The sequence below is a fragment of the Hyperolius riggenbachi genome, chromosome 3, assembly GCF_040937935.1.
Source record: "Hyperolius riggenbachi isolate aHypRig1 chromosome 3, aHypRig1.pri, whole genome shotgun sequence".
Lineage (NCBI taxonomy): Eukaryota > Metazoa > Chordata > Amphibia > Anura > Hyperoliidae > Hyperolius > Hyperolius riggenbachi.
The window spans coordinates 262,969,645-262,985,212 of record NC_090648.1 but is presented as its reverse complement, the minus strand read 5'-3'; the positions used below and the strand labels follow the sequence as shown (position 1 = coordinate 262,985,212).

Below are 15,568 nucleotides of genomic sequence, written 5' to 3'. Positions count from 1 at the left end.
ATCAACCAAATCCAATGTGTAACGACAGTGTTGTCAATGGAAAATCTATATCTACTGTATATACCAAATATACAAGACACCACAGGGCTAAAGGTGTGTACACACCTATGGCTAATGTTGCCTCTTGGGGATCAGATCCTTGTCCCCTTGGGAGACATTGCTGGACTGTACAGGCTGGAAGCCAGTTGTACAGCTGACAACACATTCTGTTGCTATGCGGGGTGTGATGTCACACAGTCGGTGAGGATATAATCATAGGGGATTTTTTTAAATAAAACACACAGGAAATCAATAAAATGTGTAATACACAAGATTCAAAATGATCCTGGTGGGAATTGCAAACTTTTGACCCAGCAATAGACATTTTGGATTTTTTTTTTTTAATCCAGTGACACACATGTTCTCCTCTATGTGTTTCTATGTAAACAAGAATCTAAGTAATGACAGTTTGTGCTTAAAGGTTTACAATGCACATTATATATTTAGCATGCTCTTTCCTACCAAAGTAGATTGATTATGTAATATTTAAGAACACAAATTAAAAGCATATTCTAAGGAGACGAGCCAGGCTTTGAAAAATTAGAAAGCTTGGTTTAATGATATGCTTTTGTAGTGCAAATTAGGAATAAAGAGTTCGATTATGTCTGATTTCCCCCCCCTTCCCATCCCCTCTATATCCACATTGCACAATAAAAGGGGATACCTGAAAGTGCAAGTTTAGTAAGTCATGCGTTTCTAAATTCATCACACTCTCACTTGAAACATTAGCAGGTTAATGCCACATCCATTAAAGTCAAGATTATGCAATGCTGTTCCTGGAATTCATGTACATAGCTCAGTGCTCCATAACACTCCATCCAGGGTGGCTCTTCCAGTGCTTTTATATTTGGATCAGACAAACAATGTCTAAGTAGATTTAGGCAGAATGCTTCTCTACACCTTGTTTAATGCCTAGTACAAGGTGCAGGAACCAGTTGAACTGCACAGTCCAGCCTTTATCCCTGCAGACCTCAATTTGGTCCAGAAAATGCTTTTTAGCGTTGTCTTCACTCTTGCCAACCGTCAATGAGTCCCGGATGTACTCAATGTCCTCTTTACTGGTTAGTTGAGGCATGCCTGTCATCAGCATCATAGAGAACAGGATGATCATGAGATTGGAGTGATGTCGCAGTGCCAAGTATGCTTTCACACATACTTCCTGGAAAGAATGATGACACGTTTATAAGATCTCATCAGCTGAGCATGGAAGATGTAAATGTTACCGTATTATCAAATAGTTTATGTGGAAATGCAGACATCAAACCAATAAACGTTGATTTGGGCAATACCTTTAATGGCTAAATGTACAGGGTTAATTGCCAGCAAGTAATATTAAAGCCATCCACTCTGAACTAAAAGTTACCATACATATGGTTCAATTCTGAACCTCATCAGCAGATATCATTATACTTGGCCAGCCATCTGTCCCAAAACCTAAAGCCACTGCACTGCATTGATCTGCAGGAAATCGATTCCCCCAAAATGTCTGCATGATCGACTACCAAAAGGTACAAATGTCAGATGTACCTGGCACTTGCAGCAGAAATAAATGGTGAACTGACACAAGTAAACCAGTAGCCACTCACTTTTGTATAGGAAACCAGACCAAATGAAAAACCTCACTGAGGTGAGGGCAGAGGTAAACTGCTACTCCAAACATCTTCAGATTGGAAACATTACAACAAAAAGGTCTAAATCAAAATAACTCATTTGCTTGCTTCTCTGAGGAGATGGAATCAGCTGCAGGGAGCCCCTAGGGGGAAGAAGTTTCTTTTCCCTGTCCTGAGAGACTGACAACTAAGGGCAGGAAGAGAAAAAAAAAATTCTACTCTCTGCTCAATTTTTCTAATGACTGCATCTGCTCAGCCACTGATAACAAATCATACAGAGTTTTGTAGAAAAAGGTTTGTAGACCATCCCTATCAGTGATGAGCAATGGATGAAAACCATATGAAATCCGAATGAAACTCACATGGGGGAGGGAGTTCCAGTATGGGGGAAAGGGAGGGCGCCCCATCCAAAGTTTTGCAGGGGGGCCCAGTGATTTCTAGTTACGCCCCGGCAGGCAGCACATCCAAAACATCTGGGATGCATTTTCCTTTTTTCCCATTTTCTCTCTAATCTTGTGTCTTTCAGAAGGAGGGATTTTATTGATTTTTCTTCCAGTTACTTATGTATTTATTATTGAGTCCACTTGCAACTTCTTTGCACCTTGAATGGCACACTGAATTTGCTTCCTTATATTTATGTTGTCTGAGTTGTAAATACTTTATTGTACAGTAGGATTAGATTTTGGCATATGTGCCATTTTAGTCACATACTTTCCCAGGGGTTTTGTTTACTCTGGTCACACAACCAATGCAGAAGTGCTACAGCCTGAGCAGTTGTCTTGGCAACCCTTAGCACGCTACAACTCCACACTTGCTCAACTGTAGTGAAGGAAATTTGTTCTAGTATTTTGCTATAATACACTCACATAGCTCCTACAGATCTAGGCTATCCATCTCTGGCTCCAACAAATTACATAGTTGTATGGACTGGCGATCCAATAAAGACAACATACACATGCAGAATGTCACCAAATACAGAGGTGCTAAACCAAAAGCGACAACCATTCCAGCATCCCTAAGATACAAATACAATACAATACAAAGGAAGAACTTCTACCAAACTTAAATGCAGATTTTTTTTCTTTAAGAACAAAGATTGACAGAGAAGAGATCTTTACAAAATGTAATTTACTAATACCGTATATACTCAATTACAAGTTGACCTCGTGTATAAGTCGACTCCAATATTCAACCCTCTTAAGCTGGAATTTTTTATTGACTCAAGTTTAAGTCTACCCAGCAAAGTTAATGGCTGCACCTGGGGACTGCACTGCATACAGTATTGCAGCCATTAACCCCTCCTGTCCCTTAAAGTGCAGCCAATAACTCCTCCAGGCCCCCAAGTGCTGCAATTATTCACTCAATTTTATGCAGCTCCCTGCCACTTTCCTTGTTAATTGTTGTGGCCAGGCCTTTCAGACCTGTGTTTTCTTGGCATTTCTTTTATCAAGAAAATGTTGCTTACCACAGGGTAAATTTCTGCAAATGGGAATGTCACTATTAGTACACACATACCTCGGTGCGCTCAGTGTTGCCTGTGGCTCGTGTATAAGTCGACCCCTTTACTTTTATGAAGTGAATCAGACCTAAATATCTAGACTTATACTCGAGTATATACAGTACTAGTATTCCAGAGAATAGGGTTTTTTTTTGTCTTTGTTATCATGGCAGTGTGATGTACTATTCATATTGTGTATTGTTCTTTACCTGAAATTTATGAAAGTACCGACTTGTCTTTTTCCCAGAGGTTCCCATCACATGGAGAAAATCTGGAGTCAACACAAATGGCACTCGTTCCTTGTTGATTCCTAAGAAGCTTTTGTAGTTGCCAAGAATATGCCCAAAGTCAATGTGAAAAAGGTTGCCTAGGAGACACAAATGAAATACTTTACTAATATAAGCAGCATTTTAACTGAGCGACATGTACTGCTGCAATAGGGAGGGACGACCGTATAGTGCATGAAGTGGTTTCTAGTGGGAAGGGTAATGAGATGAACCAACCGCTCAGCTGTTGCAGTAGACATGCAGTTTGACCATAAAGTACAATGAAGGATGCTTCTCTGCCACCATAAGCATGCATGTTGTCCAGCAAGTGCACCGCATGCTGTGTGTTATTCCGATGGGACTCGTCACACCGCACTTTGGGCTTGATTTACTAAACTGTGATAACTCATATCACGGCTGTTTTCGCACGAGTTTTCGCGGTTGCGTATGATCGTGAATCTGCACGCGAAATCACGAATTTTCATGTGCAATTTCATGTGCAAAATTCGCAAACGGCCGTGATATGAGTTATCACGGTTTAGTGAATCAAGCACTTTATGTGAACATACCATAGAAATATCCTTGGATTAAATTGGGATGCGAAGTTATTCTGTCGCAATGTATTCAGTGTGAAAGAACCCTTAGACAAACATGAATAACAGCAATCAGCTTGCTGTTACTCAGTGTATAGGACACAAGGGGTAAATCCATCTTTACCAAAATGAATTGTACTGTATATCGCTGTGAGAACAGCAGTCAATCAGAATGATCACGTGCAGGGAGAAAACAGGGATAAGGGTGATTTACTAAGGAGAAACATTTCACACAGCAATATCTTGCGCTGCTAAGATCACCTAAACGCTACGGGAGCTGCAGTGTAGAGCCAGATACTGTATATTTTGGCGTATAAGACTACTTTTTAACCCTTGAAAATTTTCTGAAGAGTCAGGGGTCGTCTTATACGCCGGGTGTCATTGATGCCGGGCGATACGCCCTATCCTGTTACCACCTCTCAGATCTCGCTGCTGAGGACTGTAGTGAAGTGGCGCATGCACACATGTGCGAGATCTGAGAGGCAGAGAAGGAAGTAAATAGGATACAAGGGAGGGCCAGAGGGGCAAAAGAGGTGTGTTTTATGGGCACAGCGCAATCTATTCTTCCATACCGCTCTGATAAACAGGGAGACAAGAGCTGACCAGTCCACTTAGGGAGAAGAAGAGCTGACCAATCAAACAAGTCAATTTCCTATATACTGTTATATACTGGGTACCACATACAGTACAACACCAGTATCTGTTCATACATAGCACCAGTATATGATGTTTTTTTTCTATTTTTATTTGGTGTGCATTGGAAGAGGGGTAGTTTTATACGAAGAGTATATCCCAAACTCTATATTTTAACTGGAAAAGTTGGGGGGTCGTCTTATACGCCCAGTCATCTTATACGCCGGAATATACGGGTAGTTGTTTGTTTGTTTTTTAATGAAAAAAAAATGATATAAATAGATTTTATTTCTAAAACTATAAAAATGAATAACTGAAAACCAAAGCTGTCTCTCCCGCACACTGTGATAGTGTGAGTGCAGCAGCTTTCCCTGCTAATGAGCCAGCAAGGTAAGGGCCGCGATTCACAAAAGGGTGCTAACCTAGTTAGCACGCCTAAAAGCTTTGGATGTGCAAACTAGGGTGCTAATTAGTTTGCACGTCTAAAGCTGTTACTGATTGCGCACAAAGTTAAGGGCTGAGCGGCGCGCGCGCAACGTCACACCGATGCGCGCGAAACGTTGCACCATTTGCTTGGATGGTGCAACGTTTCCTGCGCACTGGTGCTATGTTTCACGCAGCCCTAAGCTTTGCGCGTGCAAACTTTTGTATGCGCATTAGCGCGTGCAAAGTGCCTTTACACGTGATAAGGGGCTTTTCACTGGCGTGCTAACACTTACCACCCTTTAGTAAATCAAGCCCAATGTGTCACTGTGTAATAATAAAGCTATGTTGGGCCGAAGCAGAACAACATTTGAGGTTTGCTTTACGTGTGGCCTTGTATATACATTGCACACTGATATTTGTAAGTAAGACAACATTTTAGCCTTAAACTGTTTTCATTTCCCCTGTCACTGTGCCATTATTGAGTTGTTAAATATTTTAGCAGAGTTTAAATATTTAAAGCATTCTGCATCAGAAAGGAAAAAAAATAAGACACGTTCACTAAACATTCTCATTTAAATACAATCCATATTTGTTGTTTCATTTCTAATACTAATCTGACGACAGGCTGGGCTAAATCAGAAACTACTGTACAGTACACAGTAAAACACGTCAATGGAAAAATGCTGCAATAACGAGGGTAAAAAGCTAGCATCATACCTGTTTCAGTTACCATTATATTGTCATTATGTCTGTCCCCAATTCCAAGTACATATGTTGCTACGCAATAACCGGCACAGGAATAAACAAACCTCTCCACTGCTGCATTCAGCTGCGGGATAGAGAAGATAGAGAACAGTGTGAGGCTGGCTGTACTGTCCCAGTGTAAGTGGGTGATTTATTTCATTACTTATTTAAGGATATGTGCAGTGATGTGAGCCTGAGTTCAAACACATTATGTGCAGAGAAATCCCTCTTCTTCCCCCCCCCCCCCACACACACACACACAGATACATGCCTGGATGTGTGACATGAGCACAGCCCCACTTCACTGCATGTCTCCTAGCAAGTCATCTGCAACAATAAAACATTCAGAGTCCTTGGTCCATATGCAATTCACTTTTTCTCCTGAGTTTTCTCCTAGGAGATAATTTTTCATCTTCTTTCTAAAAGAATGTTTTTAACACTTTGCAACTGAAAAACTACCAAAAGTAGGTGAGAAAGTACTGTCAAAATTATTTTGAGTATTTTCTTGCTTGCTAGTTGTTTAAAAGGCATCTTATTGACAATTTTGAAAATATCACCTAGGAGAAAACTAAGGAGAAAAAGTTAATTGCATACGGGTCCTTGTATTGATGTACACTTATTTACATCACTCAAATCTGAACATCAGAACAGAATCGCGGTAGGCATTGTGGCCTAGCAATGATTTCGCTACTTCCACCGCACCACGCCACACCGCGGTTAGCGTGCATAATCTCATTGAGACTAATGGCTATTATGACGCGTGAGTGCCAGGTGAATGGGGATGCAGTGATTAACATTTTTTTTCCTTGAAAATATTTATGTTTAAAATCATCACTAGTGGTCTGCTCATGATCACTGCAACCATATTAGGGTATAAAAGGCTGTAGCAATGTCTGGGGATCAGTTAGCAGTTGCTAAAGTGGAACTCCAGTGAAAATAATGTAATAAAAAAGTGCTTCATTTTTACAATAACTATGTATAAATGATTTAGTCAGAGTTTACCCATTGTAAAATATTTTAAATCCCTGATTTACATTGTCATATTTATTACATGGTGACATTTTTACTGTTGGCAGGTGATGTAGCTGCTGCATGTTTTTTTGGCAGTTGCAAACAGCTGTAAAGAGCTATTTCCCACAATGCAGCAAGGTTCCCAGACAGGAAACTGCCAGGAGTACGTACTCAAGAGTTTCTTGTGGGAGGGGTTTCACCACAATATCAGTCATACAGCGCCCCCTGATGGTCTGTTTGTGAAAAGGAAAAGTTTCTCATGTAAAAGGGGGTATCAGCTACTGATTGGGATAAAGTTCAATTCTTGGTTGGAGTTTCTCTTTAGTGTGCTGCAGTAGCTGCTACCAAACTTCACACACCCGGCCCGCTGGTGTACAATCCCTCTGTGCGTCTCCAATCCACATAAAGGTATACAATACAAATGAGAAGAAGTAGCTCCAAAGGCGTCAATAAACTTTGCATTTACACCCGAAGAATGGGGAAACCCTGAATCACGTTGTGTTTTGCAATCTGAAAAATAAACGCAAGTCTATTGACGCCTTTGGAATGCCTCCTTCACATCTGATCAGTTACCACTTCACTCCGCTGTCAGCTTTTGTTCTCAGCCAGGAACTAATTTAGGTGCCAAGATTGGCTGAGAAAGTAATATAACTCACCTAAGCTACCCCTTCCCATCTGATGTGCTCAATACAGCATTTCATTTTTGTAACGATTGTGGAATTATTTCCGTGGTCAGCGTACAGGATGCGCGCTGACACTACGGAAATCCTCCACAAGCGTATAATTAGAGAGAACCCAGCTGCGATGCAATGCACCTGTAGAGGGGAATTCCTGCCGGCAGATGGAGCTGTGGAGAACAGAGGAACAGCCCCTCTGTACTGCCACAGATGCCATATAGGAATTGTACGAGGGAAAGCAATGCAGAACAAGATAGCCCTTAAAGAGAGAGAGCACAGAGACAGAATGTATGTGTGTCCACCAATCTAGTCGCCACCCAGTGACAGTGAATACACAACAGTGAAGACCAAGTGAGAAAGCAATCACAAGAGATGGCGATTGCTAACAGCGACACAAGACAGAATAAGCACAGAGATGAAATGTATGTATGTCCACCAATCTGGTCGCCACCCAGCAACGGTGAACACACAACAGCGGAAACCAAGTGAGAAAGCAATCGCAAGAAATGGCGATTGCTAACAGCGACACAAGACAGAATAAGCACAGAGATGGAATGTATGTATGTCCACCAATCTGGTCGCCACCCAGCGACGGTGAACACACAACAGCGGAAACCAAGTGAGAACGCAATTGCAAGAGATGACGATTGCTAACAGTGACACAAGACTGAATAAGCACAGAGATAGAATGTATGTGTGTCCACCAATCTAGTCGCCACCCAGCGAAGATGAACACACTATCACGGAAACGAAGTGGGAGCGCAATCGCAAGAGTGGCGATTGCCAATAGTGACACAAGACCGAATAAGACAGAGTAGAAGTGTAGCAAGAAAGACACAGCAATAAACAATGATCAGAACACCAAGGAAAATAACAAACGCTAGCTAAACGCGAACACCGCACTCATTCGCAACAGCGAACGCGTTTAAGACACGATCACCGCGCGTTAGGCGCCCAGTGATAAGCATGCCACCCTAACTAACCAATGTAACACAAATACGAAATAGAGAAGGCGAACGCTTGCTAAACGGTTACCTCACCGAGCCTACAGCAAGCGTTCATATCAGACAAGACAGACAGAAGGAGTAGCCAGTAGCAACCGCAGCTCTGGCCTACACTCTCAGACAGAGTACAGAAGGAACCACCGCTACTACCGCTAGAGCGGATGCCATCCAGACAGACAAATAGATGGGGCTACCAGTAGCAACCGCTGCTCTGGTTAGCACCCCTAAGGCAGAATACAGAAGGAACCACCGCCACTACCGTTAGGGCGAGTGCGATCCAAACAGACAGAACGATTTCCTGTTGACCGCCGCTGGGGACAAGACAATCGCAAGACAGAACGATTCACTATCGCCAACCGCTGGCGACCGTGCAATCGCACAGACAAAACAGATAATACAACCTGACGGCACTAGAAGGGATGCCTAGTGTAGTCCCAAGGAATTACTCTAAGATACTCCCAGCAAACAATAGCAAAGGCTGACACTGTAGGTGTTGGCAGGAACAAACCATCATGACCAGCAAGGAATTCTGGGAGCACAAGGTATTTATACTGCAAGCCATCAAAGGAGGCAGCTAGGCAATTTGCATGACAAGTGTATGCAAATTCCTCAGTAGCAGAGCAAGTCTGAAACTTGCAAAGTGAAGATAGGTCTCTTTTCCAGAGACCTGCAGCCCTCAGACTTAAGGAATGGTCAAACAGCTGCCTGCCTGTGCAGACAGCTGAGCGGATCATTACAATCTTCTTACACTTCTGCCTTCAGAGCAGAAGTTCTGTTTTAGAAAACATAAGTGCAAGAAGACAAGATTACCAGTACTAACACCAGCAGAGTACCTCACGTTGCGCAATTAGCATGACCACGGAATATGGGTAACGTAAGCATTGCTGTGGTAATGTTTGTTACGTTACTTGCTTAAAGTAAACACAAGAAAGCAGAAGAAAACTGATACTTATCTAAGTAGAGGGAAGCCTCTGGGTAGTCCAGAGGCTTCCTGTGTCCTCCTCCTCTACCATTACCACACACAGTCCCTCTGAACATATTCGGATATGTTCTCATGGCTGTACTCCTCCCCGTGTATGAATGTGAATGTTGTAGTGCGCCTGCTTGAGTTTGGCTGTGCCTGCGCAGTAAGCCCAAGCTTGGCCGTGCTCATGCACAAAGGAGAGTGTGGCCGAATCAAAAGGTGAGTTCCAGCCAATGGCAGTGGGGTTGAGGAGCACACAGAAAGCCTCTGGATGATCCAGAGGCTTCACTCTTCTTAAAGGACCTCTGTCGCGAAAATCTTAAAATGTTAAATATATGTAAACATATGCAAATAAGAAGCATGTTTCTTCCAGAGTAAAATGAGCCATACATTACTTCTCTCCTATGTTGCTGTCAGTAGGTAGTAGAAATCTGACATTACTGACAGGTTTTGGACTAGCCCATCTCTCCATAGGGGAATCTCAACAGGACCTTTATTCTTTAGAAAGACACTTCCTGAAAATGATTCATACAAAGATGCTGGCCAGCCTCCCTGCTTGCTGCATGCTATTTTGGTAGTTGGACAGAGCAACTTTCATTCATTAAGTGCTTTTAAAAATAAAGAAAGCCCTGAGAACCCCCATATGAGAAGATGTGCTAGTTCAAAATCTGTTAGGAATGTCAGATTTCTACTACCCACTGCAAGTGACAGCAACATAGGAAAAAAGTAATTTATGGCTCATTTTACTCTGGGAGAAATGTACTTCTTATTTGATTGCGTTTTAAATTTTAAGATTTTTGCGACAGTTCCTCTTTAAGTACCTTTTTTCCTGCTGACTCAGGATTTCTTTAACGTACAATACCATAGTAAAGCTTGTGTTACCCGTGTACCATGTGTCATTCTGCAGGTATTAGTATCAGTAATATTACTGTAGTGTTCTGTCCATTGTCCTATATCTGTGACCAAATCCAAAGTTTCATACAACAGATATTATAACATACGTACCTTTTCTTCAAGTGGACATTTCTCTTTCAACCACTGACTAAGAACTTCATCTTTAAATGCACCTGTGTTTCCCACAGTGCTTTGCTGTATTTGGGCAATGGTGGTAGCATCCTTCACAATTTCAATCATGCCTTAAAAGTGATAACAATAGAGACTGTGTGAATATTTTTTTATCATATAAAACTGTCCTGGCAAAAAAGCTACAGAAAAAGTCAGTTTTATGGCAATGTCCTATCACCACTGAAAGCTGTTTAAACAAGCTTATTGCAGTTTTTCCAACCTTACATAAAAACACACCTTACAAAATTCATGTGAAAATGTCAGAATAGGCACTTATCCTACTACAATTTAACATTTCATCGGAAGCATTCACAAAAAATCATTGGGGTCAAAAAATATCTAAAGAGTGCATATAGTTTTCACAGCTCCTGATTTTCTTCCAGTTGAGGGTGTTGTGGAAATCAGGAACACTGTCTCTTCCTTGTAGAGAATGGAGAGGAATTCTCTCTGTATACAACAGGACTTACTGGCTGCTGGCCAAGAAATCATTCCATTTAGAATTGTTTCAGCCAAATGTTGGATATGCATCTCCCAGAGCAGAACACATGTAGTATGGGAAATCAAACACGGTATAAATGCAGTTCAAGGAACAGCAAATAACCATATGCACGATGCAATAAACAACTCATACACCATCCATCAATAAAAATACCTACCAATCTTGTTTCCTGTAGAAATGCAGCCATAGGGCAGCAAGCACAGGTCTAAAGATTCTGCTTCCCAAATTGATGCCATAATACGGAGGATCTAAATGGAAGAGAAAATATATTTGTAGGTTCAAATTTGACCCCAGTAAAGACATAAACTATGGATATTGTAGGATATGAACTGGCAACAGCAATCTGCAATAACTGTGAAGGGGGATGAGAGGGGGCTAGCAGCAGCCTGTTCACTGTAGCCAACACTCAGCAATAAAGCTGACTACATGGGTCACAAGGTCGGATATCATTACTGATGCAATAACAGGGATGGATACAGGGCTGGGCCAAGGCAGAGGCAAGAGGGGCTCCAGGCTCAGGGCACAGTGTAGGAGGGGGCGCACAGCTCACTCAGCTATAATTCCCCTATTGTGTTTGAAGCAGAGAGAAATAAAAAAAGGGGATATGTGGCAGTGACTGTACTGACTTTGATGTGTCAGCCTTGGATGCTGGAGGACCTTGTCCCTGCTCTGGTTGGATATCATTACTGATGGATCACAGGGTTGTATATCATTACTGATGCAATCATATGAGCGGCACAGTGACAAAGTATATGTATGGGTCTTGCTCCAACTATCCCAAAACCATACTAATAAGTTAATTGGTTATCCTAAAGTTGGCCTTAAGGAGGCCACACACCATACTATTTTTTACATTTCTTTTCAATTCAAAGATCACAATCAGTTTTTCTGATTTACTGTAACATTTGAAAAATCTGACGAATGTACCACGCACAAATGTTCAATTTTTTCCCAATTATGAAAAAAAAAAGATTGAAAACTCTGAAAAAAATGCCTGGTGTATATATTAAGAAAATGACAATCTACCTTACACCATTCAATTTTTATAAAAATTAATCTAAAAAAATCCACCACTCTCAATTGACCTATATAAAAAAAAGGGAAATGTCATCGGATTTCTTGTTTGAATGAAAAAAAAAAGTTGGATTTTTCTGGAAATCCGATTGTTTTTATCGAAATGGCATAAAATCTGCTCATTTTATTGTATCATGTGTGGCCTTTAGCATATAGCAGGGACATTAGACTATGACAATATTAAGGATCAAATTGTGGGCTCCTCTGATGGACACTTAGCAACAAGAATATGGACTCTGTAAAGTGCTACAGAAGATGTTTGTGCTATATAAATACATAATAAATCTTTAAAAGTCAAAGAAGTACTTGGGGAAACCGATAGTTAACTGTTTAAAGAGAACCTGTACTGAGTAAAAATATTTAAAATAAACACATGAGGTAACTTCAAATGAACATTACACAGTTACCTTGCCATCAGTTCCTCTCAGAAGCTCACCATTTTCTTCTGACAATAATCCCTTCCAGTTCTGACAATATTTTGTCAGATCTGAAATATATCAGTTGCTGTCAGTAAAATATCAGTTGCTGTCAGTTATAGCTGAGAGGAAAACTGATGTACCAGGTGATGTCCATGTTTCCCTATGGCTCAAGTGGGCGATGTTACAGTTTAACTGTGTGCTGACCAGAAAGCTGTTATGGGGTAACGGCCATTTTCAAAATGGAGGACGGAAAATTCCCTTTATCACAGTGAACAAACAGGACGTGGGACAGGAGAAAGACACTGAGGAGTAGACTACATGGAAGTTAAGTATGACTTGTGTATGGTTATTATGACTTTTAATTTTCAGTTTAGGTTTTCTTTAAGATTGCAGTGCTGTTTTATCTGATTTTTGGTGGTAGTCCCTAGTCTTTGAGGCCGGCTTCACACTGTAGATTGGCAGTGCGGTGCACCAAACCGCCCCCCAAAAAAACATGCCTTTGGAGATCACCATGGTATTGAAGCGCATTAAATAGGGCACTTACGGCGCAGCGTACAGCAACGTGGGGAGTGTGAACTCCCCCATAGATTAGTATTAGGCTGCAGTGGGGTGCAGTAAATTTAATCAAGTGTGAAAGGGTCCTTAGGGAAACCTAGCTGATTCTCTTAGTGCATCATTTGCAATGCCCAACGACAAGCTCCCCTTCCACCACAACCCCTTTCAAAACCCTAAAATGATCTTACCCCTGATTCTTGATTCCTTGTTCTTGCTGCCTAACCCTAACTTTCTAACATCTATCTACCCTACCCACCTATTTGGTACCCAACTCTTTTTGCTAAACCCAATCTATACAGATACTCATTTTCAGTCATATTCAGTTATTCAGTGTGTTTATAGTGCTTGTGGCAAGTTTATGACTCTGCATGCTTCATTGTGGAATTGATATAGCCAGCACACTATGCCAGCAGCTACAGTTGATCAGTGCTTCACTTTCATACAGGGTTTTGAGGAAGTGCAATGCTGAGGCAAAAATAAAGCACAACTATCAGTGCAGCATAACATTTATACCTGTAGTACTTAGAGCCAACCACCTGGCACAGCACTATATAAGAATTTCAAACAGGAACTGTCTGCTATCTCTTACTGCACTGGGAAAACAATAGGGAGACCTGAATGACTACCAGCACCACGTCTTATTTTAGACTACTAGATAAAGTTCACTGAGTCTCCACCTGTAAAATAAGCATGTCTTGGCGAAGGTCATCTCCGTGTTTAAATATGATTCCGATTGTTTCAGTTGACAATGCAGTCGGGTCAGCACACTTAAACTCCAGCCACAATGGCTTCTTTTTTGAGGCCATTACTTTGCACTTTTCAACCTGGAAAGACAAAAATAAAGTAAAATGAGAAAGAAGTCTTTACTTTTGGTTAACAATTCAGTGAATATTGCTCACGTCAGAGTAGCACAGTGATAAAGACCTGACTTATGAATGTTCTCTATTAAGGGGTAAAAATTTTCTTTTTTTGTTTAGATAGGTAATAACAGCATAACTGTCTGCAAGGTGAAAGGTAAAAACAGCATCATGAACAATGGTAAATAAGGGGCAATGCTTAGCTTTAAACAAACGTTATTCTTGGCAAATGAAAGTGCTGATGTGACCATTTTGTTAACATCAGTCTTGTTTAGTTCCTAAAATACAACATAATGCTGGTATACACATCCAATTTTGATTGGCCAATTTTACCACTTCCATACCTGCACAATATGTTCATAGTATTCAAAATCATACCCTCATACTACATGGAGTTGGTAAAATTGGTCTGTGATTGGCCAATAAAAATTGGACACGAGTATGCACATTCACTAGACGATTTTACCCATCAATATATGGCAGATTTGATCACTGTAATTGAATCTACTAGAACTCGCTAACGCAAACATTGCCCAAATCAGTCAACTGCGCAGGATGGAAAATTTTGCTTGACTGGCAGCAGGGCAGGAGCACAAAGCGTGCGGCATTAGATATGGAGATGGTTAACGCAGAGTGCTGGCAGTACTCTAACCTGTCCCACTGGCGGGGGTCCTCCCTTGTACGTTGTTGCTACTTTATGCCACAGGACTCCTCTCTCCCTGTCATGTGATACAAGCTAAAGTTCAAATGCTAGAGGTCCAGCAGTATTTGAACTTCAGCTTGTGTCATGTGACAGGGAGAGAAGAAGCCCCATGACATGGAGAAAAGCCACTGGACATCAGAGTACGCACGCCGGCGGGACAAGTGAGAGCTCTGCTGCTGGAGTGCCCAGAAGGGTGTAGACAAGGGTGGCAAAGCAGGGGGCAGAGGCTCCACGGGTTTTCAAGGGATTTCAGCATGAAATCAATTGAAAAATCAGTGCACAGTGTGTGGGCAGCCAATAGATCCCTCTCTGATCACATTCGATCAGAGAGGGATCTATCTGATAATCAGTAAAGTGGGTAAGTTTGGAGTGGCACACCTTGCCGTACTAGTTGGGTGCATAACCTTGGGTCCAAAGCAACACCCTGTGTAAAGCATACAAGTCCAAAGGTCAGCACACCAGGCTTCTCAAGAGCAAGAAAAGGAACCCAAACAACAGTTGTATGTGAGGAGTGTGAGCCCTTAGAAAGTCTGCCTACACCTCGCAGCATAGGCAATCATTGCTTATTATTGCATTATCAATGGCACTTAAAGGTGCATACACACACACTACTGTATAAACGACGGGTCCGTCAGACCTTCCCGCTGGGCGGGCGTTCTACGGACAGTAGAGCGTGTGTAGTCTGTTGGCAGACAGACAGATCTATCTATCTAGCTATCTATCTAAAGTTTGAATAGAAATACAACACAAATTAAAGGACAACTATGGCCAAAAATCGTAACCTTTAAAATACCTTTTTTTTGCTTCAACAAGTTTATTAAGTCAATAATATATTAAGTTAATAATATATTGCCATTAATATAACAAGAAAATTACAACATATCTTTTGCATTGGTTTACATGTCATTCCCCACACAGGAGGATGTAATGA

At 41.4% G+C, this 15,568-nt stretch overlaps 1 protein-coding gene across 3 annotated transcripts in view; it reads right to left on the bottom strand.

Moving 5' to 3' along the window:
• Nucleotides 1-570: 570 nt before the first annotated feature.
• PIK3CG (phosphatidylinositol-4,5-bisphosphate 3-kinase catalytic subunit gamma) overlaps nucleotides 571-15,568 on the bottom strand; it is a 60,011-nt gene continuing 45,013 nt past the window's right edge. For all 3 annotated transcript variants that reach the window (XM_068276275.1, XM_068276277.1, XM_068276276.1), the window contains exons 6-11: nucleotides 13,755-13,901; nucleotides 11,187-11,277; nucleotides 10,471-10,601; nucleotides 5,783-5,894; nucleotides 3,357-3,514; nucleotides 571-1,198 (exon numbers count right to left, since the gene is read on the bottom strand). In XM_068276275.1, the coding sequence (XP_068132376.1) occupies nucleotides 917-1,198; nucleotides 3,357-3,514; nucleotides 5,783-5,894; nucleotides 10,471-10,601; nucleotides 11,187-11,277; nucleotides 13,755-13,901 (921 nt within the window). In that variant the 3' untranslated portion in view covers nucleotides 571-916. The remainder of the gene's footprint in view (nucleotides 1,199-3,356; nucleotides 3,515-5,782; nucleotides 5,895-10,470; nucleotides 10,602-11,186; nucleotides 11,278-13,754; nucleotides 13,902-15,568) is intronic.